Raw genomic sequence first — 27,550 nt, 5'->3', positions numbered from 1 at the left:
TACCTTACATCCTACAACTCACTTTCCCTTAAATAATTTATTTTAATAATAAGCTGTAAAAATGTACATAAATGCACAAGTGTAAAGCAGAACCTACTCTGCTTTTGGAACACAACTGCAATCATCTAATATGTGGACTTCAATTCCCAGAATTCCCCAGCCTGCAATTCTGGGAGTTGAAGTCCACACATCTTAAAACTGCCAAGGTTGAAAAACAATTATATAGATTATAGAAGCAGCATCATGCCATGATAAAACAACTCCCATTCCTTTTGTATGTAAGTGAGAGGTCACAATATCTGTGCAAAGGGGCAGAATTTGAGATGCAAAGCTGCTTTTAGTCATGTGACCTCCACCTTTCCCCTCCCCCTTCCCCTTCCCGTGAACCATTCCCACCCACCTGTCAATTGTTAGGGTGCTTCCGATCCACTCATGCAAAATAGTCATTCAAAGCTTGGAGCCAGTTCGTCCTCCTTAACCTTGCTTTTCCTCTCCCACAGTTAGACCCACCAGCTGATTTTGACAAGCAACAGTGGAGGGAAACCATGCTGAGAGAATTCACCATTCCCTTGTTTTTCTTGCACAGTCAACAAAAGCACCGCCATTGGATGGCATCCTGCCTGCGGCAGGATAGGGCGCAGCAATCGTGCAGGCAATTTTAGGCAGTGTCCATTTTCTGCAGTTTAAAAATGGGCGGATAGTACGTTAAATGACCCTGGGCGACGAATGCCAATTCTGCAATGTTAACTCCTTGAAGCTGAGCCCGAAGGCTTTATGTCCCAATCCCTGCAGCTAATAAATATAGTGAGCAACTGGTATTCATTGTCTAGGAGGTTCACCGTCCACGCCCCCGCTCCTTTGGGTGTGTCACTATTGCCTTTCTTTCATTTCTCCTTCTTGATCTTAACTCCTTCCCATTTTTCCTTTCTCTCTTTCCCAGGATCCAATTCTCTGCATATAGAGGTATCTTTATGTTCGTCTTGTTGCTAGACGTGCTATTATTACTTTGGCGACTCATTTAAGGTCTGTGCTGTGCTAAGAAACGTTGGTCTCTTGAGAAAAACGTTACTGTCAAAGGTTACTATCGATAATTTTCAGTTTCCGACTTATTATCTCCCTCCCTTCCCAAATGCCTTTCTCTAAAATAAGAACTATGAACCATGAGCGCCTATGGTAAATTAGCAACATTTATTCTTAAGCCACCCATCTCTCTCTCTTTCTCTCCATTCTCTATGGTTTTATTCTCGGCACCTTTCCGCTGAGATCTTTCCCTTTCTCTTCCGGCCGCCTCCCTCGACCCCCGTCCCGAAGGTTCCGGGCGCTTCCTCCTAGAGTTCGGGGGACGTGCGCACTGACGCAAGGCGCAGCCTGCTTCGGGCGCGCCGCTGCGGCTGACGGAAGGGGGCGGAAGAGTCGTTGCCGCCGCCGCCGCCGCCGCCGCGGGAGCCCCAACATGGCGGCGGGGGGAGGGGGAGGAGGCGGCCGGGGGAGCAGCAGCGGAGCGAAGATGGGGGGCAGGACTGGGGGGACCGGAGGAGGAGGGGGCGCGGTGGCGGCGCCTGCTTCCGAAAAGCTTCCAGTCCACGTAAGTCTGAAGGGGGCGGGGGAGAGAAAGGGGGCGCCTCCCCATGGATTGACCTTTTATCTCTGCCTCACCTGCCCAGAACTTGGGGTTCCCCCTCCCCTCTGCTCTTTTCCCAGTGGGTGCTGGTGGGATGGGCTGCATGCAAACCTTGAGCCCCGTTGCATAAGGTTAGAGGACCTTCTTTCTCGCCAGCCCCAACCCCACTTCTCTTTGCATTGTCAATGTGAAAGGCAAGATGCATTGAAGCCCCGCTGCCTCCTTGCATCGCCTTCCTTTTCTATTTCTTTCAAGGAGTATTTTTTTCTTACTTTGTGAGCTGTCAAGTAAAACAAAAAGTTTTTTAAAAAGTGGGCTGGCACCTTTAATTTAAAATGGCTAAGTGCCACGTGTTTTGATGGTTTTCATTTTTATTTAATTTTTAATAGGTTGCTGTGTTTGAACGGGCAGTGTACTACAATAGTTTGCTTCCTTTTTATTTTAACGGTTGGGGTTCTGTTTCCTACTGATGTGAACAATGTGTCTTTTCCACTTTTTTGGGTGAAAAAAGCTGATTTTGCACAGAATCCAAACCAAACACTAAAATAAAGCATCAGAACTGCAATTGAATGTTCATATAAAAATGCAGATTGCAAAACTGCAGCTGCAGAAGCAAAAAGCATGGCTAAATAATGGAAATTGACAAATAATCTGTTTTTCTTCAACAACATTCTTGGGCAGTAACATCTTATATGCCGATGCTGATTAATTTCTATAGTCTCTTTCTGAATGCACCAAAAAATGACAATGGCCAATTTTAATGTTCTGCTCTATTGCCTTGTGGTAAGTGAAAAACAGTCTTGAATTGGGGAGCAGTAAGGATAAACGTGTTTATCCCGTTTCTGATTAACTAAACTCAGGCTGGTTTGTGAGACATGATGCATCCATTTGCCTTTCCAGAACATAGATTGCTCTGTCAATTCTGTTGCGGCTAATGCTGTGTCTTAACATCTCATAGAATTGGGGTACAAGAGATGATCTTTCCCTATTTTCACACCAGGCACATAGAACTACACAGCAGCTTTCACTTTCTATGAGAATACTCTTGTGGCATTTTCTGTCTTTTAAAACATCTCCCCTCTTCACAGTTCTGTTGGGGAAAAATGGCTGAGATTCCCCTCCCATCCCCATAGCAGTGCTAGACAGCTCAGTGCTGTTCAGATGTTTGGCACTTCTGCTCTCGGCCACACTCAGATTTTCTTATCATTGTAACATCCCAGTTGATTAAATGTAAAGACAATTATAACTATCCTCAGTATTCGTCTAGTCACAACATTAATATGATTAAAAAGTGTAAGTTTACCTTAAACTTACAACCTAGCCAAAAATCCAGAAGGTTGAATAAATATTTCTTTTTTAACTGTAAAGGGAATTAGGCTAAATACAATGATTTGAGTGTTAACATGATAGAATACTTCCAATAGGAGAAAAAAAGTGCATGTTCCTCTTCAACGCCTGTGCAGTTATCAATCTGGTACAGTATTTTTCTCAATATTACATCATAAAAGGGGCAAAATTTGATGTACTCCACCTATTCCTGGCCACAATAGCAAAATGTTGTACCACAGTGATTGCAGAATCTGTCCTCCTGGTTAGAAAAAGAACAGGCACTCTGAGGTATGGTTTAAAAATTTAAACTGGTGAGTCCCTTCCGTAATACCGAGCACTTGTATGAAAAGAATCAACTATAGTGAGTGTCAAAGGATTAGGATAGTTACCATCTCATGCATCTGAAAGCACCAAAATTTGAGTCTTCACTCCGAAAGGGTGCTCATGGAGCCAGTTTTGAGTCCCAAGATTTTTTATGTTGAGCTCATCTTCTCTGGGAGTGACTTTAGACCATGTACCTGGGCATCTGTACATTTGTGAATTGGCTACTACTTGTCTCCTCTCTTATAAAACAAAAGTATTTGGCAGCAGAATTGGCTCTCTTTGTAATAATAAATAAAAGACTGATTAATGGTAGGGGATATTGAGGCAGAGCAGTAGGCCATCTTGAAATACAAGAATAATTGGTTGATATATTGTCTGATAGCCAAGAAAAAAAATAATCTTTTGCCATCGCCCATAAGGCAAACCAATTCCATGTGGCGGTGCCTTTGGTGACCCATGCCCGCTTTGTTAAACAAATCATTCATGATACGGTGCCTCATCTACAAAGTCCATCGCTGCACAAAAATTGCCTCATGCAGTGTTTTTCCCAGCATGCCCTGTCAGAAGCTAAATACAATCTCTCTGGCCTTTAGTACTGGCAAGGAAATCTAAATCCTTTCAAATCTATTTTGAATGCAAAATGGAGATTTTTCTGGCTATAAATTTTGGATGTTTCTAAGGCCTGAAAACTGGTGGCATTGTTTTGCTTTTTGCACGCCCCTCAGCTCGGATTGGAACTAGTTTAGAAAGTATAAAATTAACTGTTGTTCATTACATTTCTTCCCTTTTGGGGTATTTGTGTGTGTGTGTGTGTGTGTGTGTGTGTGAGAGAGAGAGAGAGAGAGAGATATTTCAATATCTCTTACAATTTCTTGCAGGTAGAAGATGCCCTCTCTTACCTGGATCAAGTGAAGATCCGTTTTGGTAGTGACCCCGCCACATATAACGGTTTCTTGGAAATCATGAAGGAGTTTAAGAGCCAGAGGTAACATGAACCAAGGAGAATCCATCCCCTGCTTCCCTCCTTTGATTGATTTGACTAAGCATGAAACCCTCACCGAGCCTTGTGGGAGATTTCAGGAAGGAGAGGGAGCAAACACCATCTCTCCTAAATCCATTCTCCATTGCCAGATTTAAGCATCTACTTTTGTTCTTCGTGTCTTGTTTTGGGTCCAGCATTGACACTCCAGGCGTCATCAGACGTGTTTCTCAGCTGTTCCACGAACACCCTGACCTCATCATCGGCTTCAACGCTTTCTTGCCCCTGGGTTACCGAATAGAGATTCCAAAGAATGGGAAGCTGAATGTCCAGTCACCTCTCACTGGCCAGGTACAAAGAGCTTTCTTTATTATGTTTTTAAGTCTTCCTATCCTGGTACCGGCAGCTGACAGTTGAAGGCAAATGGGTCTTCTCTCGCTTAGCTCTCCCAGCCTTTGTTTTTGATCCTTGGACCATTGTGGCAGTGCTGCTTTGATTCCGCCTCTCCCCGGGACCACAAGAGCTCCCACAAACAGTGAGACCCTTCCTCTTCCCAGCAGAGCTACTTGCTTAGGTCCAGGAGACTTTGCAGGAGAGCACAGGAGCAGTCCAGCTTTCCTTGAAAAGAATACAGGTAGCACGAGAGAGCCAATAAGAAGAACAGGCATTAGAGGTCCGAGTATTGCAGTTGCTCTTTCTTTGGAGAGGTGAGGGCGATATTGGTGGTGCTGTACCAAAGGGTGTCCCAAAGGTGCTTTTTCAAAAGGCAACTGGAATTTCTGTGTTTTTCCTTGAAGACGTTTCACTTCTCATCCCAGAAGCTTCTTGGACGGGAAGCGAAACGTCTTCAAGGAAAAACACAAGTCCAGTTGCCTTTTGAAAAAAACACCTTTTTCATGACCTGGATGACTGAGAACCTCCACAGACATTTATGCTAAAGGATCACTCAAGTATTTCCATCCAAAGCAGGCCTGTGCGTAACTGAGAGCATCTGTTTTGCTTACCCAGGTTGGAAATGTTCCTGTTTAAAAGGAACTTGGGAGTCGGGCCAGGGATAACGACCTTTCTCTTCTTATGTTGCTAGAAAGCCTCTGCAAATAATGTAATTGCTCATTCTAATATGAGGTGAATTGCAGGGAACCCAGGGACCTTCCTTGGATTTCATCTTACATCATCCAAGCTAGCTGTGGTCAGTAAAGTCCAACATTATTGCTGTCTCTGAAAAGATGGTTTCTTGCTTTGTGAATCCAAGCAGTTCAAGCATTTGCTTCGTATCGACTGCCTGCTATGAGTCAGATACTGAGACAACAACATTCTGTCTGTGTGTGTTGAGGGACAACGGGTAGGGGGTACTTGTAGGCCTCACGTCTACATTTACCAAGGGAATGACTCTTAGAATTTATTCTGATTTAATTAATTCCTCACACAATGACTTGCATTTCTCCAGATATCCCTGGAGCCAGTTCAGAGCCCTCTCTCTGGCAGCAGTCTAATGCTGCATTACTGCCAGGAGAACACCCACAACCATGGCGACTGTCCAGAGGATTTCCGCCAGCAGCAACAGCCCTGCAAGGATGATAAAGTTCAGATGCCCCTGGAGTCCGATTCAGTGGAGTTCAACAACGCCATCAGTTATGTGAATAAAATCAAGACCCGGTTTCTTGATCACCCTGAAATCTATCGTTCCTTCTTGGAGATCCTTCACACATATCAGGTAAAGGAGGATGCCCCCCCCCGCCCCGCCCCCATGAGTCCAGAAAGAAGTCACGGATAGTGGGTGGGGTCTGTGAGTTCTTACTGCACCTGACTAGGGTAAAATCAGACAGAGTACTTTTATGGGAACCTGGCCACTGTCATAAGTGTATTGTGTAGAAACCATTATAATGTTTGTTGTTTCGGCATATGTGATGGGAAGACAGGAACTTTGTGCTTTGTTAACCTGGGATTAGGAGTGAGCGTAAATTAGCCCAGACAAGAGATGATTGATGCTATCCTAGATTGATGCTGGTTTTGCTTCAAACAGGTACAACTAGCATAACATTTCACAACAGAGAGAGTTTGATGTTGCTTTCTGGGCTAGAAACTAGGTGAGATGAGTTCTAGTCCTCCCTTAGGCCTGAAAAATTGCTGAGTGATCTTAAGCCGGTCATTTTCTCTCACGGGGCCAGTCCACCTTACAGGGTCATCGTTGTTGGGGGGAATGTAGGAGGAAGTGTTACGTACGTTGCCTTGAGTTCTACAAAATCAAAGTGGGATATAAATCTTAACGAATAAAAACATTTTGTTAACTTGCAGAAGGAGCAGCTAAGCACAAAAGGCCGCCCCTTTCGAGGCATGTCGGAAGAGGAGGTCTTCACTGAAGTGGCAAATCTTTTCAGGGGCCAGGAAGATCTCCTATCTGAGTTTGGACAGTTCCTTCCGGAGGCAAAGAGGTCTTTGGTACGTCTTTGCTAAATCTCTGGTGTGGCCATTGTGAGGAGGCGGGCTGTCCAATGTGGAGGCTGAGTGGGAGGGGCTTGAAGAAGAGCTGCTGTCTTGGTTGGGTGGAAGGTTCTGGCTGGTTTCCTGTACAGACTGAAGTACAGCATGTATCATTCGCTAGCAGATGGATGCAGCCTCAAACCTCTGGAGAGTCAAATGGCCCCCAGCCACCCCACAGAGAAAATGCCATTTGTTTGGCAGCCAATCCCAAGAATAAGAACATTCCGTACCTTGGGTGGTGGCAAGCGATTCATAGCAGCCCGTTCCCCAATTCTGACTTGAGATGTCTTTCAACAGTTTGTTAAAGGGGACCGTCTTCCTCCCTGCCCATTCATTTGTTGTTATGTTAATTTATATAGCTCCCCACCAGTCAAATGCAACTCTGGACAGCTAGCAGACTTTAAAAACCGTGCAAACTGAATAGTAAACATTAACAGACAAAGACCAGTAAACAAACAGTAACCCAACATCTTTCCCTTTTGGTTTAGTTTACAGGGAACGGGCCGTGTGATGCCAACAGTATCCCCAAAATGGATCATGAGAAACATCTAGAAAACAGTAAGAAACGGTCCAGGTCTCTGTTGCTCCGTCCTGGACCCAGCCCAGCCAAGGTATCTGAACCAAATGCAAAGCTGGGGGAAAGGGCAAGAGTGATTTTTGAAGGCTCTGTAGTTTAGGTGACCCATCTAGCTGAAACTGGCTGATTAGTTCTGTCCTCGAGAAGAAAAGGAGGTATTTCCATCAAAAAAAATGGCTGAACTCATGAAATGTTCCACATATTTAGCTATGCTGGCCTGCTAAGCTAAAACCAGCCAACTGTAGAATTAATAAAGGAGGATATTTACTAACGCTAACACTGATGGTATTATCTAGTTTGGGTAATGAAACGTCTGCGAGAAAACAACCAATCAAGGACCCCTCAACTGTAGCCTTGTTTAAAGATGGGCAGGTTGTTTCTCACAAAAGCTTTTCTGACATTTAATGGGATTTTTATAAATGAACTTTAATTTTAAATTTGTATTAATTTTATGGGCATTGTTTAATCATGTTTTAATAATTTTAATTTTTGTATCTAGTTTTTATGTATTGCCCTGTTCACCGCCCTGAGTCCCCTGGGAGAAGGGCGGTATATAAATTAAATAAATAAATAAATAAATAAATAAATAATTTGAAAGAGGAAGAGGAGGAGAGAGCCTTCGGTCCCCCAGACTTTTCACCCCAATAAATCTGTCCTACATTAGGGTTTTTCTATAAACGGTACTATCACAGTTATAATACCTTTTATTACAGACAGTAGGTTCTCTCTGTAATTCGACAAAACGTACTTTTCAGCTACCTTTCTGAGATTTACAGAAAAAAATAATCTCACAGGAGGAAAGATAATTATGAACTGAAAATCTTTCTCAACCTCAGCACTTTTAAAATGTCTAGACCAGGGGTCGGCAACCTCGGCTCTTTTATGACTCGTGGACTTTAACTCCCAGAATTCCTGAGCCAGCATGGCTCAGGAATTCTGGGAGTTGAAGTCCACGAGTCATAAAAGAGCCGAGGTTGCCGACCCCTGGTCTAGACCTAAGTCACCAGTTTACTGGGTGGGGAATTCTGGGAGCTGGAAGTTCACACATCTTAAAGTTGCAGAAGTTGTTGGGAAACATTTTCACCAGTTCTACTTTTATATAGGTGTGACTGGGTGGAGTAGCAGAAGCCCATGACGGACAGTGGTACCCTTTTGCTTTTTAGGGAATGCAAATGTTAACAAGTTACTAAGGACAGGTAGTCCTTGACTTACAACACTTACAACTTTGTTTAGTGACCGTTCCATAGTGAAAATAGCGACTTATGACCATTTTTCACACTTAAGACTGTTGCAGCATCCCCAGGGTCACATGATCAAAATCCAGATGCTTGGCAACTGGTTCATATTTAGGGCCGTTGCAGCATCCCCGCGATCACCTTCTGCAGCCTTCTGACAAGCAAAATCAGTGAGGAACCCAGATTCACTTAACAGCCTTGTTACCAACTTAACAGCTGCAGAGATTCACATAACGACTGTGGCAAGGAAGGTCGTAAAATGGGGCAAAGCTCATTTAACAAATGTCTCACTTAACAACAGAAATTTGTTGTGGGCGTAAGTGGAGGACTACCTGTATTTTCTTTGGGATCTTAATGTCAGGAAAAGTCAAAAATGGGTAAGAGCTGCTTCTCAGTGCTAAGCTTCTAAGCTGCCTCTACTTGTGAATTACACCCAACAGAAAAAGATGAAGCTGCGTGGGACCAAGGACCTCTCCGTGGCGACAGTGGGCAAATACGGCACTTTGCAGGAGTTTTCTTTCTTTGACAAGGTCTGTTATTTCTGGTGGAAACAGAGCTGTAGTTCATGAACAAAGACTGACGCTTGCAATGCAAAAAAAGTGTCCAGGGTGGCTGGTGGAGGGAAAAGCTCCCCTAAAACTCATAGCAAAGTGCACTAAATTGATTAAAGCAGTTCCCCAGGTTGTACTGCCAGATTATAATCTGTGAGTTAGGCAGCTCAGCTCCTCCTGCAAGAGCTGAAATGACAGTTTCAGTGGGTCTGATGTCAGTTTGTTGTTGTTAGTTGCGAAGTCGTGTCCAACCCATCGCGACCCCATGGACAATCTTCCTCAAGCCTTCCTGTCCTCTACCATCTTCTGGAGTCCATTTAAGCTCACGCCTACTGCTTCAGTGACTCCATCCAGCCACCTCATTCTCTGTCATCCCCTCTTGCCCTCAACCTTTCCCAGCATTAGGCTCTTCTCCAGTGAGTCCTTCCTTCTCATTAGGTGGCCAAAGTATTTGAGTTTCAACTTCAGGATCTGGCCTTCCAAAGAGCAGTCAGGGTTGATCTCCTCTAGGACTGACCGGTTTGATTGCCTTGCAGTCCAAGGGACTCGCAGGAGTCTTCTCCAGCACCATAGTTCAAAGGCTTCAATTCTTTGGCGCTCAAACCATGGCCTTGACTATACGCACTTTTGTTCTGATGTCAGCTGGTGCCTGGCAAACAGAAGGTTTCTCCTCTTTGACTATTTTGCTAGGTACGCCGAGTCCTCAAGAGCCAAGAAGTCTATGAGAACTTCCTCCGCTGCATTGCTCTCTTCAACCAAGAACTGGTCTCTGGCTCTGAGTTGCTTCAGCTGATCACACCCTTTTTGGGGTAAGAAAGACTATGTTAAATTTGGAGCTTTGTTTCTTTAGACTAGGGGTGGACAACTCTGGCAACTTTAAGACCTATGGACTTCAGCTCCCAGAATTCAGTTCCCATGCTGGCTCAGGAATTCTGGGAGTTGAAATCCACAAGTCATAAAGTTGCCATAGTTGCCCAGCCCTGCTTTAGGCTGCTGAGAGAGAGTGTCTCCCTGACAGCGTGGAGGAGTATTTTTGTCAAATTATTAATATGCATGAGACGACAGTCTCACACTGAGAATTGTTGCAGTTAATTCACCGGAATAAATAGTTAACAGACACAGTGGATCCCAGGATTTTTAAATAATAAAGCAGTATATTGTGCCATTGACAGTTGCGTAATTGCAATTGTTATGTAACTTTGAGAATGCAGTATTCATTTTACAGATTTTGCCACCAAAGCCCAGGCGACTCAACAAATTGCAGACAGTTGCCACAGTTGTATAAAGCGGTTACGTGAAATCATGGTTACAGCTTTCTCTTGTTTTAACAGATCTAGAAGAGATGGGCAGTTTTAGAGCATGAATCCCTTAGCTCCCCGTTTCCATGCCTCCTGGAAAACCTCCAAGGCAGCCGAGTTGAAATTTCAGTGACAATTTTTTTATATATATTTTAAGGACAAGATAAAATCATTAAGGAGATAAAGCATTCGACCATGCCCTTTTCAGTGATATTACAGTCCATTCAAAGAAAAATCCACGATGATGATGATGATAAAGTAGATTATCTCCTGAAGAAAGATGGTTGTCTGCGCTCATCTTAGAGAAATGACATCTGCTGTTTCTCCTTTTCTAGCCGTGATTAGTGCTGAAAGGCGGGCTGTTACTTTTCAGTCTGCTCCTCCTCAAAAAAAGGGTTCTGTTACCTCTTTCAACCTGTCAGTTTCTAGCCTACGTTTGCTTGTTTCTTTTGTTTGTTTGAAGGAAATTCCCTGAACTCTTTGCTCAGTTCAAGTCATTCCTGGGAGTGAAGGAGCTCTCTTTTGCCTCCCCAATGAGTGATCGCTCTGGGGACGGGATGTGCCGGGAAATTGACTATGCTTCCTGCAAGCGTATCGGCTCCAGCTACAGAGCCCTGCCCAAGACTTACCAGCAACCCAAATGCAGTGGCAGGACAGCTATTTGCAAGGAGGTAGGTAGTGCTTACAACCTCTTGTAGAGTGGAGAGTAGAAGGCCAAGGGGATTCACCAGACACTAGAGAACAGGACCCCGTAGGCGTAGGAAGATGCTCAGAAGATCCGGCTGATTTAGTGTGTGTTTTAAATTCTACAGGTGCTAAATGACACCTGGGTCTCCTTCCCATCTTGGTCTGAAGACTCAACTTTTGTCAGCTCAAAGAAAACTCCTTACGAGGAACAGCTACATCGGTGTGAAGACGAACGCTTTGAGGTGCGTCTCCTTCATCTGGTAGTTGTTAACTGTGTCCTTTTGGTCAGAAACTGAGCATTGAAAGCCCCCCCCCCGTCTGCAAAAGCAGGAGAGGCCTCCCTGCCTGCAATCTTAGAATGATACTGCTGGTAGGAGCTGCCAGTGACTGGGTTCATACCAAGCTATGATTCTATTATTATTATTATTACTATTTTTTACTGATTTTCTAATATTACATTCACATATTTGAAAAGCAACGTGGTGGCTGGGTAGTAGTAATTCAGTTACATACAGATATCATTAGTACAGATTTCAAATTGCTACCATAAACATTTCCTTTCTTTTTCCATATATATATATATATATATATATATATATATATATATATATATATATATATATATATATATATATATAGTCTATTTGTAGATTTAAAGACAAGTTTTATCCTATCAATCCTATCAATAGAAAATAACTTTCTTACATATATCCATAGGTTTTTTTTAGTTTACACATATTCTAATTGTTTTAACATACAATCTTTTAGACAATCAATGACCTAATAGATGTTTCAATTTTAATTTCCACTAACATTTAAGCAAGCTGTGATTTTATTAATTGTGGTTTGTGCAGTAAAACATAATTGGATCAGCTCAGGCTTTGCAGCAAGTGATAAACCAGAAACTTAACATCCACAAGCAGTTCATACTTCATGCTCAGTTAGAACCGTACAAAGCACCTTATGATTTAGTATGAAATATTATGGGTGCTCCAGCACTGAAGGCTTTCACGAAAAGATTGTCGGGGTTGGAATAAGGTCTCCTGCCTTGGGTAGGGGGGTTGGACTAGAAGACCTACCTTCCAGCCCTATGATTCTGTGATAGGTGAACCTTGCTAAGTTTTTGGTCTGAAAGCTGGGAATGGATGTAAGACTGATTAATGGTGATCAGAGTTCAGATACTGTATTTCTATTTTTCTTTTTTTATCTATGGACGGTTTTTCTGGACCAGAAGAGACATTTTTAGTCAATGTCCTCTTCTGTGTTTTCCTAGCATGTTCTGCTTCCTAGGGTTGCCATATCCTACTTAACTGAAAGACTGTAAAAAGTTTTGTCATTTCTTACCATTTCGCAGATTATAGTATCAACTTAGTAAAGCGAATCCATCCACAAAGTTGGTTGCTCGGATGGAAACTACCATAGCACCCCTCTCTTTCCGCTCAAGGAAGTTAATTGTTATACAAGTAGTCCTTATGACCAGAATTGAGCTCAATATTTCCGTTATGAAGCAATAGTAGTTGGGAAGCAAATCACTGCAGTTAAGTGAATCACACAGATACTGAATGAATCTGGCTTCCCCCATTGATTTTGCTTCTTGGAAGCGCAACTGTCATAAATACATGCCAGTTGCCAAGCAACCGAATTTTCATCACATGACCATGGGGACGCTGAAGCTATGTGCAAACTGGTCATAAGTCACTTTCTTCAGTGCTGTTGTAACTTTGAATAGTCACCAAATTAGTTTTTGTGAGGACGACCTATATACTGTTTTCCGTGGAAACCAGTTGCATTATAAATGATCTGTAGTCTATTTGGAGCATAATGTATCTTGGATTACAAGTGTATCAAAATAGTTATTTACAAGCAAGAGCAGTCATGAACCAGGATCCAATCACGATCAAGTTCTACAGTGGCCTGAGGTGCTAGTTCTGGACCCAGATCCATTCTGGTAATTAATAGTATCAGTTAGCATAACATGAACCTCCATTTAATCTGCAGTGCTGAGAATTATCTACTCATTTTCCAATGTGAAATATACTATTCACATTTCAGGAACATTTTTTAAAAATTCCATTTATATCCCGCCCTTCTCCGAAGACTCAGGGCGGCTTACAAGCTTAGCAGTAGCCTTCATTCTATGTATATGCCTGCTTATTAGGGCTTTCACACACACCCCAAGCGGCATTATTACAAAGTCAGCTTAATTGCCCCCAACAATCTGGGTCCTCATTTTACCTACCTCGGAAGGATGGAAGGCTGAGTCAACCTTGAGCCTGGTGGGATGCGAACCTGCACTAATTGCAGGCAGCTGGTGTTACTTAAGGAGCCATTAGCCCACTGCTCCACCAAGGCTCTATTTTAACTTCCGGTGTAGCATTATTGACCTTTGCACGGACCTACTCAAACAGTGGAACTTAACAAATCTTATTCTGTTACTCACAACTTGAGTAAGAACAAGGATTTCTTTTTTTTTTTAAATCATTCTGTGTGTATATTATTTGACTCATTAGTAAAAAAATATCTGCATTATCACCCAGTATCTTTTTTGATAACAGCCATTGTTAACAATTTCTTGAGTTCACCGTTTATAATTTCTTCTTCTCTTTCAAAGGTATAGAAAAATATATTATTCATTCGAGATAATGGTTCATACATCAAATGAACTAGGCTGCAGTCTGGAAAAGTTTCTATGTCGCTGTATTGCATTCTACCACGGGAGTCCACCATATGGGTGCCCAAATGTTGTTAAAGTACATTGGTTCATGCCATGTTTGGTTGGGATTGTTAGGAATTGTGGCACAATGAATTTTTCAGAGCGGAGCAGCTATAACAAGACTAATAAGTAATCGTAATAATAACCGGCAGCCTATTTTGGTGGTTTGGGAGGGAATGGCTTAATTGTCTGCTGTGACTGTCTCAATGGGTGTGTGGGCTGGATTGTCTTTAATTTCCTGCAAAGAAGTGTTCATGATAAAGGAGATCCCTCCTTTTGCTTCTTTTCTGTTTCTTGGCTTTCTTTTCCCAGCTGGATGTTGTCTTAGAGACCAACTTGGCGACCATCCGTGTCTTAGAAAGTGTGCAGAAAAAACTGACCCGGATGTCGCAGGAGGATCAAGAGAAGTTCCGGTTGGACGACTGCCTTGGAGGCACATCAGAAGTGATCCAGCGCCGGGCCATCTACCGGATCTATGGGGACAAAGCACCAGAGATAATTGAGAGCCTCAAGAAGAACCCGATCACTGCCCTTCCTGTTATCCTGAAGAGGTGACCGCTGCACGCTTCCTTTTAAATCTGTTCAATTTTCCCCCAGCTTGACTGCAACACCCAGAATTCCCAACAAGCACATTTTGTGGCATGGCTGGCTGAGGATTCTGCAAGTTGCGATTCCAACACATCTAAAAGATTCTAGCCTTGGGGGGGGGAAGGAGGGGAGAGACTTACTGAAATCGTTCCCGTCCTTTCGCTCTCCCTGGAGATTATATTTGAAATACTTGCCACAACATAACAGTGTGCGTTACACTTCCTACGTAAAATTCTCTGGTTGCCGGGCCTGGAAGTGGTATTTCTTTGGAGTCTTTTCCTTAGGCTCGGTTTCCAAGTTCAGCGACCTCTACTCTTGTTTCAGGCTGAAGGCCAAGGAAGAAGAGTGGCGAGAAGCTCAGCAGGGCTTCAACAAGATCTGGCGAGAGCAGTACGAGAAGGCCTACCTGAAGTCTCTTGACCACCAGGCTGCAAACTTCAAGCAGAACGACACGAAAGCCTTGCGCTCCAAGAGCCTGCTGAACGAAATTGAGAGCGTCTACGATGAGGTAAGCGTCGGGGGCTTCTCTTAGGGGGTGGAGCAGGGAGCCCCGATTCTCTGGTTAATCTCTCTTCCGTGTCTTTCCAGCACCAGGAGCAACACTCGGAGGGAAGGGGAGCCACTAACGAGCCACATCTCATCTTTGTCTACGAGGACAAGCAGATCCTGGATGACGCAGCTGCCTTAATCAGCTACTACGTGAAACGGCAACCCACCATCCAAAAGGAGGACCAGGCGACTATTCGACAGATTGTCCATCACTTCATCCCGGACCTGTTTTTCTCCCAGATGCCTGAACACCCATTTCCCGAAGAGTTACCCGGCGAGGAAAAGGGGAGCCCCAAGGCTCACCCGGTGGAGACACGCGATCTACGGAAAAGGCATGCGCCTGGCTCACAAGCGACCCCTGTGGAGGACAAGGGATCGACCCTGGTGGAAGCCCACGAGCTGAGGAAGAGGAATCCCCCTGGCTTAACTGCGAGCCCCATGGAGGAGAAGCCACCTGCCTTGGAGGGCCATGAACTGCGCAAAAGAAACCCCCCAGCACCTCCTGCCAGCCCTGCAAAGGACAAAGGGAGTCTGGAAAGCGTGGTGCCTTCTGCTCGTTCCCACCGTACCCTGGACAATGTCTATACCCTCTTCTTTGCCAATAACAACTGGTACTTCTTCCTGCGCCTTCACCAGACTCTTTGCTCGCGGCTCCTCAAGATTTACCGTCAGGCCCAGAAGCAGCTGCTGGAATATCGGACAGAGAAAGAGAGAGAGAAGCTCTTGTGCGAAGGCCGGAAGGAGCGGGCCAATGACCCCGCCATGGAGCTGAGGCTGAAGCAACCGAGTAAGTTGGCCTTAAGTCGGTAGCTTCTTGAACGAGTTTGGGTGGAGGGAAGCGGGGAGAACCATGAACATTGGTTGCTCTCAGGCACAAGCAGTGAGAGCCATTCGCAGATAGATAAAGGAAGCAGCTTCGTTGTTTTCTATCTAAGTTACAAAAATCTGCTTGCCTTTCCCCTGGAAGAACCAATGTCTACGGTTTCATAGATCTTGGAGGAAGTCAAGGTGATGCTTGGCAGCTGCACAAGGCCTCTAGGCCCTCACTTGATGATGATGATGATGATGTTGGAAGGGACCTTGGAGGTCTTCTAGTCCAACCCCCTGCTCAGGCAGGAAACCTTATACTATTTCAGGCAAATGGCTGTCCAGTCTCTTCTTAAAAACCTCCAGTGTTGGAGCATTCACCACCTCTGGAGGCAGGTTGTTCCACTGGTTAGTTGTTCTAACTGTCAGGAAGTTTCTCCTTAGTTCTAGGTTGCTTCTCTCCTTGACTAGTTTCCATCCATTGCTTCTTGTCCTGCTTTCAGGTCATTTGGAGAATAGACTCCCTCTTCTTGGTGGCAGCCCCTGAGATATTGGAACACTGCTATCATGTCCCCCCCTAGTCCTTCTTTTCATTAAAGTAGACATACCGAATTCCAGCAACCGTTCCTCGTATGATGGAATGGACCAGCTTGCCACAGCCAGTTCGCTGCTGGAGAACTCACTATGGCCAACTCACCGTGGGACAACTTGCTGCGGGACAATTTTAATGATCCTATTTATTTAAATTAAAAAATATCTTAATTTTGGCCATTCACATTTCATTCTGTCCCTCCTTTGGCATCCTTTCTTCAGTGATTCTATTCTGCTATTTTTTTTCGATATTAATGTAACTCTTGCAGCAAGTTGACCGCGCCGAGTTGGCTGTGGCAAATTGCCATACTTGATCCCTCATTCCAGCCTAGCTGGCAGTTTCCCAACAGTTACACAAACTTCCGAAGGATGTATGTGTGAATTAGATAGGGTTTGTTTTTGTTGTTTTGGTTTTGTTTTAAAAAAAAAAATAGAATGATGAGGAGTTGTAAGGCTGGCAATTTTTTCAGAACCCTATTGGATGCAAATGGCATCTGAGAAACTTAAACGACTCTTCATTTTCTAGGGGAAATGATAGTTTTTAATCAGTGGAGGAGCATGGATTTCCCTCTCCTATTTGCTGCATAGACAGTTTCATACAAAACAGATTAAACCAAAAACTGAAGCTATCACTTAGTTTGGGTAATGAAACGTCTGCAAGAACACAACCAAGCTCAGAGAGAACCAAGGGCCCCACACTTACAATCCTGAGCTACAGATACTCTTTTCTATCGAAATTAAGCCAGTGATGGCAAACATTTTGAGCTCAACGGGTCAAAAATTCGGAAAATGCCTAAGTGGACTCTGCCGGTGTTTCGCACACATGAACAAAAGAAACTTCAGCCCTGGAACACCCTCTGCTACCTTTCGGACAGGCTGTCTCATGCCGTTCCCCAAGGTGCGCAACCCTGGGGAGGGGACAGAGCGATTGCCTCTGTGGCCCAGCGCTCCTCAGGATCCCCACCTGCTGCTTATTTTCATGTGGTGAAAGGCCCCCACAGTCTGCCAAGGCTGTTCTGGATCGCAGGAAGTCTTTATTCTTGCAGCAGCTTCAGAAAAGGCTGTTTCACGGCTGCAGCCTCTGAAAACCACACAAAAGAATGCCCCATTTCGACGTGGCTTTCCGAGGCTCCAGAGACACCCACGCCCACACACACAAAGAAAGAGAGAGAGAGAACAGGCTTCTAGTGACTTCCAGAGGATCTGGAGGCTGTGTGAGAACATATCCCATTCTCTAATGGCCTCCACGGCCTCTGAAAAATCGTGCAGAAAAATGGAGCATGCTTTGGAGATTAGTTACTGGGGCGAATGCTAATTTGTCACCCAAAAACGTTGTGGCATACCACCTTGTGACACGCATGTCATTGGTTCACCATCACTGGACTCAACTAATCCTCTCCAATGGGCAGAGACTCCTCTGAAAGTTTCGCTCTCCTGCAAATTATTTCTTCAAAGCTTCTACTCTGTTTTCCTGGTGTAATGAGTGAATTGTTGTGGGTTGAATTGCAGATTTTCTTTTTTTCTTTTTGCCTTGTGATTAAGGTGCATCTGAGAAACCTCGGTGGTTTTTGAGGCCTTTCCAGATTGGAAATCTTTTGAGGCCTAAAAGGCAGCAACTATTCTCATCCCGTCTTTCCCCAATTTATGGACAGCAAATTAATTCCAAACTGCAGATTTGTGAATGCTTTATAAAAGAATTAAGTAGAAACTAGGCTTTTATTGGTAAATGGAATTTAGTTCTTTATGTGCCTGGTTCAGATAAAAAAATAGGTAGCCTTTTCAGTAATTGAAGCTAAATGGTGGCATTCCTTTCCCTGAAAGCTTGCAGGATTTTCCCCCTGGAAGTTTTCCTGTTTCACCTTGCTTGCATTATATCTGGTTTTGCTTTAATAGTTTTGATGGATTGGATGCCTTATTTTAGAGACATTTTTATTTTCTAAATCTCTGCTTAGCGGACTTCAGATGCAGTGGGCAAAATGGTCATCTGGATAGTCGCCCTTTAGGATTTCTCTTGTCTCCAAAGTAGTCTGGCACTTCAGAAAGATTCTAAAGAATTTTAAATAAACGTTCACATCGATATATGTCATTTGCACACTTGGTGGTTTAATGGACATTGGAAAGAATAGACATCCTTTCTGATCTCAGTTGGGGTTTCACTGTATATTTTATGCTTCCTGTAAAGGTTCCCCCGCACATGCGTGCTAGTCGTTTCCGACTCTAGGGGCCGGTGCTCATCTCTGTTTCATAGCCGAAGAGACAGCGTTTGTCCGAGGACGTCTCCGTGGTCATGTGGCTGGCATGACTAGACGCCAAAGGCGCACAGAACGCTGTTACCTTCCCACCATAGTGGTCCCTATTTTTCTACTTGCATTTTTACGTGCTTTCGAACTGCTAGGTGGGCAGAAGCTGGGACGAGTAACAGGCGCTCACTCTGTTACGCAGCACTCGGGATTCGACCCGCCAAACTGCCGACCTTCTGATCGACAAGCTCAGCGTCCTAACCCACTGAGCCACCGCGTCCCTTTACCTTTGCTTCCTGTACATATTTTTAAATGTTTGCGATCTTGAGGTCCCCTGTTGGAGAAAAAGGCTTCCGTGCTATTCGAAAACAGAGGAAAAGATTAAGAAGCTGAATCATAGTTGGAAAGGAAGAGTTTGTTTTTGTAAGACAGGAGGAGGCAATCTGGAGCCCTCCGATGTGCTGGATATCGGCACTGACATAGGATATTGCAGTTGCAATCCAGAATATCTGGAAAACACCAGAACATCCATTCCCGCTCCAGGTATCCCTGCCGTTCTTCAATACACCTCCAATACATCTTTTGGCCAGTAGAGGTCACTATGTTGTGTAATGGGTTCTCTAATCAAGTTGTCTAATAGTAGAGAAGAGTAGCTTGGCAAGGGCCTTAGAGCAAGTCCTATCATTCACTTATAGAATGTGGCATATAGAATCCTTGTGGTAGGATATCATTTAAATACTTGGTGTCCCTTATATAAAATGGCTCGGATAGGCATGGAAACTGGTTTGGCATCTATCTGAGCACCCCACACTTTCCTGCAGAGATGTTCGAGCAGTTATCTTTTTCCACGGGGTGTCTGATTCCTGTTCTTCCCCCAGGTGAAGTGGAGCTGGAGGAATATTACCCAGCTTTCCTAGACTTGGTGAGGAATTTGCTGGATGGCAACATTGACCCCACTCAATATGAGGACACCTTGAGAGAGATGTTCACCATCCATGCCTACATTGGTTTTACCATGGACAAGCTTGTACAAAACATTGTCCGACAGGTAACTGCATCCTTGTCCAGGGTGTGGGGAAGATATATAAGAAACTGCTTTGGTATCTTCTTTGGGCCTGTTATAATTTGGCCCCTACTGAACCTCTTATGCAGAAATAGCATCCCAAGCAGCCCCTTTGTTTGTGGTGGCCTCTGTTATTAGTTTGTAAGGCTGGGCCTGCTCTGAGGTATTCAGGATTTCATGGTACAATTTCAGAACTTTATCCATGAGGGAAAAACTAAAATTGTTACCTATGTGCAGTTGAGGCCATTCAGAGATGCTGCCCCATTTGGCATTACCAATAGTCCTTGAGTTATGACAGCAGTTGGGACCAGGATTGCCATTACTACGCAGTGTAGTGATAAAGTCACATGGCCACATTGCTTAGTGATGGCAATCTAGGCAGTCCCAGTTGTCATTGTACAGTGAAGGGAAAAAATTATTTGATCCCCTGCTGATTTTGTACGTTTGCCCATTGACAAAGAAATGATCAGTCTATAATTTTAATGGTAGGTTTATTTTAACAGTGAGAGACAGAATAATAGCAAAAAAAATCCAGAAAAACGCATTTCAAAGCAGTTATAAATTGATTTGCATTTTAATGAGTGAAATAAGTATTTGACCCCTTTGCAAAACATGACTTAGTACTTGGTGGCAGAACCCTTGTTGGCACTCAGAGGTCAGATGTTTCTTGTAGTTGGCCGTCAGGTTTGCACACATCTCAGGAGGGATTTTGTCCCACTCCTCTTTGCAGATCATTAAGGTTTTGAAGCTGACGTTTGGCAGCTCGAACCTTCAGCTCCCTCCACAGATTTTCTATGGGATTAAGGTCTGGAGACTGGCTAGGCCACTCCAGAACCTTAATGTGCTTCTTCTTGAGCCATTATTTTGTTGTTTTGGCCGTGTGTTTTGGGTCATTGCCATGCTGGAATACCCATCCGTGACCCATTTTCAATGCCCTGGCTGAGGGAAGGAGGTTCTCACCCAAGATTTGACGGTACATGGCCCCATCCATCGTCCCTTTGATGCAGTGAAGTTGTCTTGTCCCCTTAGCAGAAAAACATCCCCAAAGCATCATGTTTCCATCTCCATGTTTGACGGTGGGGATGCTGTTCTTAGGGTCATAGACAGCATTCCTCCTCCTCCTAACACGGCGAGTTGAGTTGATGCCAAAGAGCTCATCTTTTGGTTTCATCTGACCACAACACTTTCACCCATTTCTCTGAATCATTCAGATGTTCATTAGCAAACTTCAGACGGGCTTGTACATGTGCTTTCTTGAGCAGGGGGACCTTGCGGGCACTGCAGGATTTCAGTCCTTCATGACGTGTGTTACCTATTGTTTTCTTGGTGACTATGGTCCCAGCTGCCTTGAGATCATTGACAAGATCCTCCCGTGTAGTTCTGGGCTGATTCCTCACCATTCTCATGATCATTGAAACTCCACGAGGCAAGATCTTGCATGGAGCCCCAGACCGAGGGAGATTAGTTATTTTGTGTTTCTTTCATTTGCAAATACTCACACTGACTGTTGTCACCTTCTCACCAAGCTGCTTGGCATTCCAGCCTTGTGTAGGTCTACAATCTTGTCCCTGACATCCTTGGACAGCTCTTTGGTCTTGGCCATCGGTGGAGTGTTTGGAATCTGATTGATTGATTGATTGCTTCTGTGGACAGGTGTCTTTTATACAGGTAACAAGCTTAGATTAGGAGCACTCCCTTTAAGAGAATGCTCCTAATCTCAGCTCGTTACCTGTATAAAAGACACCTGGGAACCAGAAATCTTGCTGATTGATAGAGGATCAAATACTTATTTCACTCATTAAAATGAAAATCAATTTATAACATTTCGAAATGTGTTTTTCTGGATTTTTTTATTGTTACTCTGTTGTTGACTGTTAAAATAAACCTACCATTAAAATTATAGGCTGATCATTTCTTTGCCACTGGCCAAACGTACAAAATCAGCAGGGGACCAAATCTTTTTTCCCCCTCACTATCACCCGAAGATCTGTGGGTCGTTACGTGACAAATGTAGACAGCCCCAGATACGGAGGATGCGGCATAGTGGCGGGTTGATGCGGGAGACCCTGCACAGGCTGCACAAGTTCAGGCAGGGGGTGTTGCAATGTGGTGTGCATGGTGTAAGGTCAGGAAGGCTGGGGAAGGATGGTGTAGAGATGCATGTCAGTGTAGGAAGGCCAGGGAAGGATGGCACATGCATGTGTGTGAGCACAGGCATGACCTGGGAAGGCTGGCGCTGGTGTGTGCAAGCGAAGGGGGCGGGAAGGAAGTTTAGGTTGAATGCAAAGCAGGAGGCAGTGCAGGCGATGAGTGGAGGGAGGGAGGCGCAATGTATGTGAGTGAAGAAAGGACAGTGAGGGTAGACTTATCTGAGTGATTTGCATCCTTACTACTATGTTCTCCATTGATTTTGCTTGTGGGAAGCTGACAGGGAAGGTGGAAAATGGTGATCATGTGACCAGATTTTATTTACATGATTATGGGGGCACTCCAACAGCCGGAACTTTGAGATCAGTTAGTTTCTTTGTTCAGGACCATCATAATTTCAGTCACTAAATCGGGGGTAGGCAACCTTGGCTCTTTTATGACTCGTGGACTCCTGGCTCAGGAATTCTGGGAGTTGAAGTCCACGAGTCATAAAAGAGCCAAGGTTGCCTACCCCTGCAGTAAATGATGGTTATAACTAATGGTTATAACTCAAGGTCCACCTATATGTTGAATTGAGTTTAGCAGTAGGTTAGGTTAATGCGTTTCTGGTTAAGCTGTCGTAAATGAGCTTGCAGGCGCTGGACCATTTTGTGGCCTTTGTGCCCTGCTTGACGTTGGTATTTTTTGCTTCTCTCTCTCTCCTCCATCTGCTTTTTTCTGGGGCCAACAGCTGCATCACCTGGTGAGCGATGATGTCTGTCTGAAAGTTGTGGAGCTGTATCTCAGCGAACGAAAGCACGGCGCGGCTGGCGGCAATCTGTCTTCGCAATGTGTACGAGCCGCAAAGGAGACCAGCTACCAGTGGAAGGCGGAACGTTGCATGGCCGATGAGAACTGCTTCAAGGTACAGCAGCCCCTTTCCCAAAGCAAGCTTCCACCCTTTGCCTTCCCACAGCTGAGGACGGATAGATATGTTGGACTTCAATTTCCAATTGATAACGATCAAAACTGAAACCCAGTAAATCTGAGAGTTACCAAGTTGGGGAAGGTTGATTCCAACACCGACAATACCTTCTTTCCTCTGTTGAACTTTTAAAGGTAGCCTGTCTTTATTACCCACCTAATGAGAATGGGAATTAGCATTTGGGGATGGGAGTGTTTGGGAATTAGCATTTGGGGGGGATGTCTCACCTTTGTGCCTATGGGTGAGGACAGCTTCTTTTGGGCCTCTGTTTTGCACGCTGCCTCTTTTTCACAGGTGATGTTCCTTCAAAGGAAGGACCAAGTGATCATGACCATTGAACTTTTGGACACAGAAGAGACTCAAACTGAAGACCCCATGGAAGTCCAGGTAATTCTAATCTTGTTCCCCTCCTTCAAAGATGAATGTGACCTCACGTTCCTTGGAACGTTCCAACGAAGTTGTTCCTTGCATGGAACAAAACGTCCCCAGGAGGGCAGAAAGGGATAATTTACTTCAGACTTCCTGTATCTGAGAAGAAAGCAACTAGCTGTCTTTTTCTCCTCCAGCATTTGACTAATTATGTGGAGCAGTATGTGGGAGTGGAAGGGACACCGAGCAGTCAGAACGAAGGCTTCCTCTTAAAGCCGGTCTTTCTGCAGAGGTGAGTGGCTCTTTTCCCATTGTTTTCCATCCTCTGTCATTCTGCTGTTAGTTAGATGTGCTAACCAGAAATATGAAAAATGACCCTTGGCGGAATGATGAAGTGAAAAATACTACAAGTGAGGAAAGCAATATCTAAGTGAATGACTGCTGCAAAAACGTAGGAGTGGACTTCAGATCCCCAAATTTCCCAGCCAGCCAGTCAAGTTTGAGACACTGGTTTAGGGAAAGCATTATTTTATTTTATTTTTATTTTTATTCCATTTATATCCCGCCCTTCTCCAAAGACTCAGGGCGGCTTACAAGCTTAGCAGTAGCCTTCATTCTATGTATATGCCTGCTTATTAGGGCTTTTACACACACCCCAAGCGGCATTATTACAAAGTCAGCTTAATTGCCCCCAACAATCTGGGTCCTCATTTTACCTACCTCGGAAGGATGGAAGGCTGAGTCAACCTTATAAAGTGAATCTGCTTGAAATGTTGATTAATGGGACTTAGACGAAGTTTTGATCATATTGACTGTCATACTACTACAGGATTACAGACACCTCTAAAGAATCCACACACTTTGTAGTGGGCAATTTGTACTCTGATGACAGGAGTGAATGTGTGTTTCAGAAATTGAAAACAACTTTGCATAAGGGCATGGTGCTGCCCACTTTGTTATAGGGAAGTGAAAGTTGAGAATGTCAAAAGAAACAGTGCAGTGGGAATGGGATCTTGAAAAGGTGTGCCTAGCATTGTTAGAGACCCCACGCGCCCACTTTACTGTCTGTTTCTGTCGCTCCCCTCTGAGAGGAGGTTTCAAACTATTTCTAGCAGGACTACCAGATTCTGTAATAGCTTTGTTCTCTATGCCATCCGTCTGGTAAGATTCATTTTTCTTGCCATGCACATGTATACATAATCCGAACTAGACTGTGTTGTTTCTCTGTGTCATAATATATGTGGGTATATGCATAATTCTGTATTTATTTTTGTCATATTTATGTAGTCTATGTTGGAGGTGGTGACCATTTGAGAGCTGTATGCAATAAAATTTCATTTTATTGTATGCCGATTAGTGTACATTCAAAGTGACAATAAAGTTATTGTTCTGTTGGTTCTGTTCTGTTCTTCTGTTCTGTTCTGTTCTGTTCCGTTCCATTCTGTTCTATTCCATTCCAAAGACCGAAGAGGTACAGTTTATTATTTTAGTGTAAACTAGTTTAGCTATATTTTCCTGATCTCAGACCTTTAATTTCCTTGGTGTCTTTTCTCATTTTTTGCATAACATTGCTTACTCTAGAAATGAATAGAATGATAGGTCTGTGTGGACATAGTTTCAGACCTGTGTTTTCTGCCTTGCTCCTTAAAAGTATGGCTTGCATTTTGGCTGAAGGTGATCAGAATTCCCCTCTACTTATAATGGTAATGGAGCCTGCCCATTATAGTCATACGTTGTGACAGTCATAAAGTGTGTCATCAAATGACTGATACAGTTTTTTGTGGTAATCCCTAAGCAAACCCATTGTTTGCTATAGGGCATTTTGGCCAAAATTTGGAAGTAAGCCCTGGTTTTTGGCAAAAACATCATGAATCACAGTCACGTAAATGCAGGATGCTGCAAACAGCCATAAATCCCAAGCACCCAAAATGCGGTTATGTGACCTGGGAGGGGCAACTTTGGAACTGAGGCATAAGTGCCTTTTGGGAGGTCTGTTGTAACTTCAAATAATCCTAAACCAGGGGTCTTCAAACTTGGCCCTTTTATGACCTGTGGACTTCAACTCCCAGAATTCCTCAGCCAGGCAGGCTGGCTGAGGAATTCTGGGAATTGAAGTCCACAAGTCATAAAAGGGCCAAGTTAAGCCATCAGTCGTAAGTCAAGGACTGTCTGTTTCAAAGAGCTTTGAAGAAGAGTGATTGGGGCACCACTTTTCCCCTGCTGCCTCCTTTCCCCAAAGTAACCCACGGTTAAGGTCTGCCCTCTTTTTCCCCTCTCAGGAACCTTGACAAATTCCGGCGATGGCAGTGCCAGCAGATCCAGGCCATGCGTGACAAAGCGAAAAATTCCTGGAAGCAGCTGATCGGCGTGGAGAGTGCCTGCAATGTGGACTGCAAGTTCAAGTTGAACACACACAAGATGCTCTTCATCATGAACGCTGAAGACTACATGTACCGTCGGGGAGCGCTGTCTCGAGCCAAACAGGTGCACCTTCTGGAACGGGCCATTTGGGGAGCAGCCTGCTAGAGAGACTAAGCTCCCAGATCACCTGTGATCCCACCCCTTTCCCCTCCCATCTCTCTTGCAGGTGGCCCCTCGAGTCTTGCTGCGGCATCACCAGCGCTTTGAAGAGTGGCACCGGCGCTGGCTTGCAAGGCACGTCAACCGAGAAGCAGCCGAGATGGTCCAGGACTGGCTGATGGGTGATGAGGATGAGGACCTGCTGCCCTGCAAGACTACTTGTGAGACTGTCAGTATACACGGGGTGCCTGTCAACCGCTATCACGTGCAGTACAGCCGCCAGCCTTCCTCGCCCTGACTTCCAATCCGCCCGCCCGCCCCCAAATTCCAGCGGCCCTCATGGACTTCTGGGAAGACAATGTATGTATCACTGGTATTTATCCAACCAGCTTTTATCATTCGTGGTCCCACTCGGGGCTGTGATGATTTTCTTCCCCATCCCACCCTATCCCATGCAGCATGGGTGTGCTTGTCCAAGAAAGAATGGACCCATAGCAGAATGGAGGCAGCTTCTGTTGCTCTCATTTAAAGTGGGGGCTTTCAGCGTAGGCCAGGAGAGAGATTGAATTGTAGGAGGGAAGAAGCCAGCAGGCTAGATGAGACAGGCTGTTGCTCTTTGAGAAGTTTCAAAATTGTTACCTATTGGGGATGAGGTCTCCAAGAATCTACAACAGTGACCTATTGGTATCATTGAGCAGCAAACCACATGCCAAATGTGGAAAATTTGCTTTCTCTCTCACTTTCCCCGTGTTCTAATTCTACGGGTGGCACGGCTGAGTCGCCAGTATACTTTGGCACCTTCTTACTTAGAGAATTATCCAAGTGGATGCTGCACCCTGGACAACTAGGGCTTTTACCCCTTTAAAAATAGGAGAACCCAAGATTTTTTTCAAGAACCCCCAGTCCATGTTTTCCTGCAAAGAATAAGAGGTTTGGATTTGTATTCTCTCTCCACCCATCTTCAAAACCGTTTTAAAAAAAAACTAATCTAAAACTTGGCCTGAATAAGATTCAAGGTGTCTTCCCTCCCACATGGGCTCTGGTGTATTCACTTAAGTATGCCATCCTATGCCATTCTCATCCGTGTGCCGGCAACAAGATTTGCAGGTCCCATTTCTGGATACGAGGTGCATGTCCAGAGATACTGGACTGTTCAATGGAAAGATCCCCTGATGCAGGGTTAGTGGGTTTTGTGCTGAAGCTCCGGGTCTCCCATTAGGGATTACTGCCCTCCCTGTTTCCAGAAAGTCCTCGGTGCCTAGGGGTTTTCTTTGACTCGCAAAATAGGCGGCTGTGTTCCCCCTCTCTTCTCTAATTCCTTTGTTGCCAAGGGAGGGGATGCCATTTTGCCTTGAGCACCATTCAGAAGTCCCAGCTCTACCAGCTTTGTCTCCAGCAGCTTCTCCCAGATCTTCAATTGTGTCTTCTCTTCTACCTGAGCAGAGATGACTGCCTGTGCCAAATTCTGTTATGAAACTACTACTAAATGGTAGCTTGTGGCTTAATGTGTGTTTGATTGGGGAGGGGGGGGCATCGTGAAGTTTGAGAATTTTATCCCCTTCTAGACCACCCTCCTTCCTCCCCTCTTTTTCCTCAAACTTTTTCAAGGCCATCTTTACACATCCTTTTATAAATCAATTAATTTATAATCTGAGTGAACAAAGCAAGACTCTCTCCTTTGTATCCTTCTCATCGCGCAATGTGGTGTTAGCAAGGGCTACATGAAACCTACAGAGACCTGTCAATAGTCGGAAGAGAAGACAAGAAAATAATTCTTCGGTTTTTCTGAAGGATCTCTTGCTTTTTTAAAAAATTGGTTTTGGCTTGTATTTGCTTTGCAATTCTTTAAATGTAGTTTTTAAAAAAATATTTATTTGCACATCAAGTAAAATAAAATATTGATTTTAAAATGCAAA

General features: G+C 44.4%; 1 protein-coding gene across 1 annotated transcript; it reads left to right on the top strand.

The window, feature by feature from the left end:
* Positions 1-1,453: 1,453 nt before the first annotated feature.
* SIN3B (SIN3 transcription regulator family member B) lies at positions 1,454-27,550 on the top strand (the record flags this gene model as incomplete). Its single annotated transcript, XM_081338741.1, has 19 exons — positions 1,454-1,585; positions 4,153-4,259; positions 4,451-4,604; positions 5,701-5,967; positions 6,549-6,692; positions 7,223-7,345; positions 8,987-9,076; positions 9,788-9,906; positions 10,859-11,066; positions 11,208-11,324; positions 14,108-14,346; positions 14,708-14,891; positions 14,972-15,719; positions 19,449-19,618; positions 22,512-22,685; positions 23,040-23,132; positions 23,312-23,406; positions 25,394-25,598; positions 25,702-27,550. The coding sequence occupies 19 exons, from the start codon at positions 1,454-1,456 to the stop codon at positions 25,930-25,932; spliced, it is 3,600 nt and encodes a 1,199-aa protein (XP_081194867.1). The 3' UTR covers positions 25,933-27,550.

The sequence above is a fragment of the Vipera berus genome (genome assembly GCF_964194415.1).
Source record: "Vipera berus genome assembly, chromosome: 1".
In the NCBI taxonomy this organism is placed as follows: Eukaryota; Metazoa; Chordata; class Lepidosauria; order Squamata; family Viperidae; genus Vipera; species Vipera berus.
Note: the sequence above shows the minus strand (reverse complement) of the source record. Positions and strands in the feature narration are given on the sequence as shown.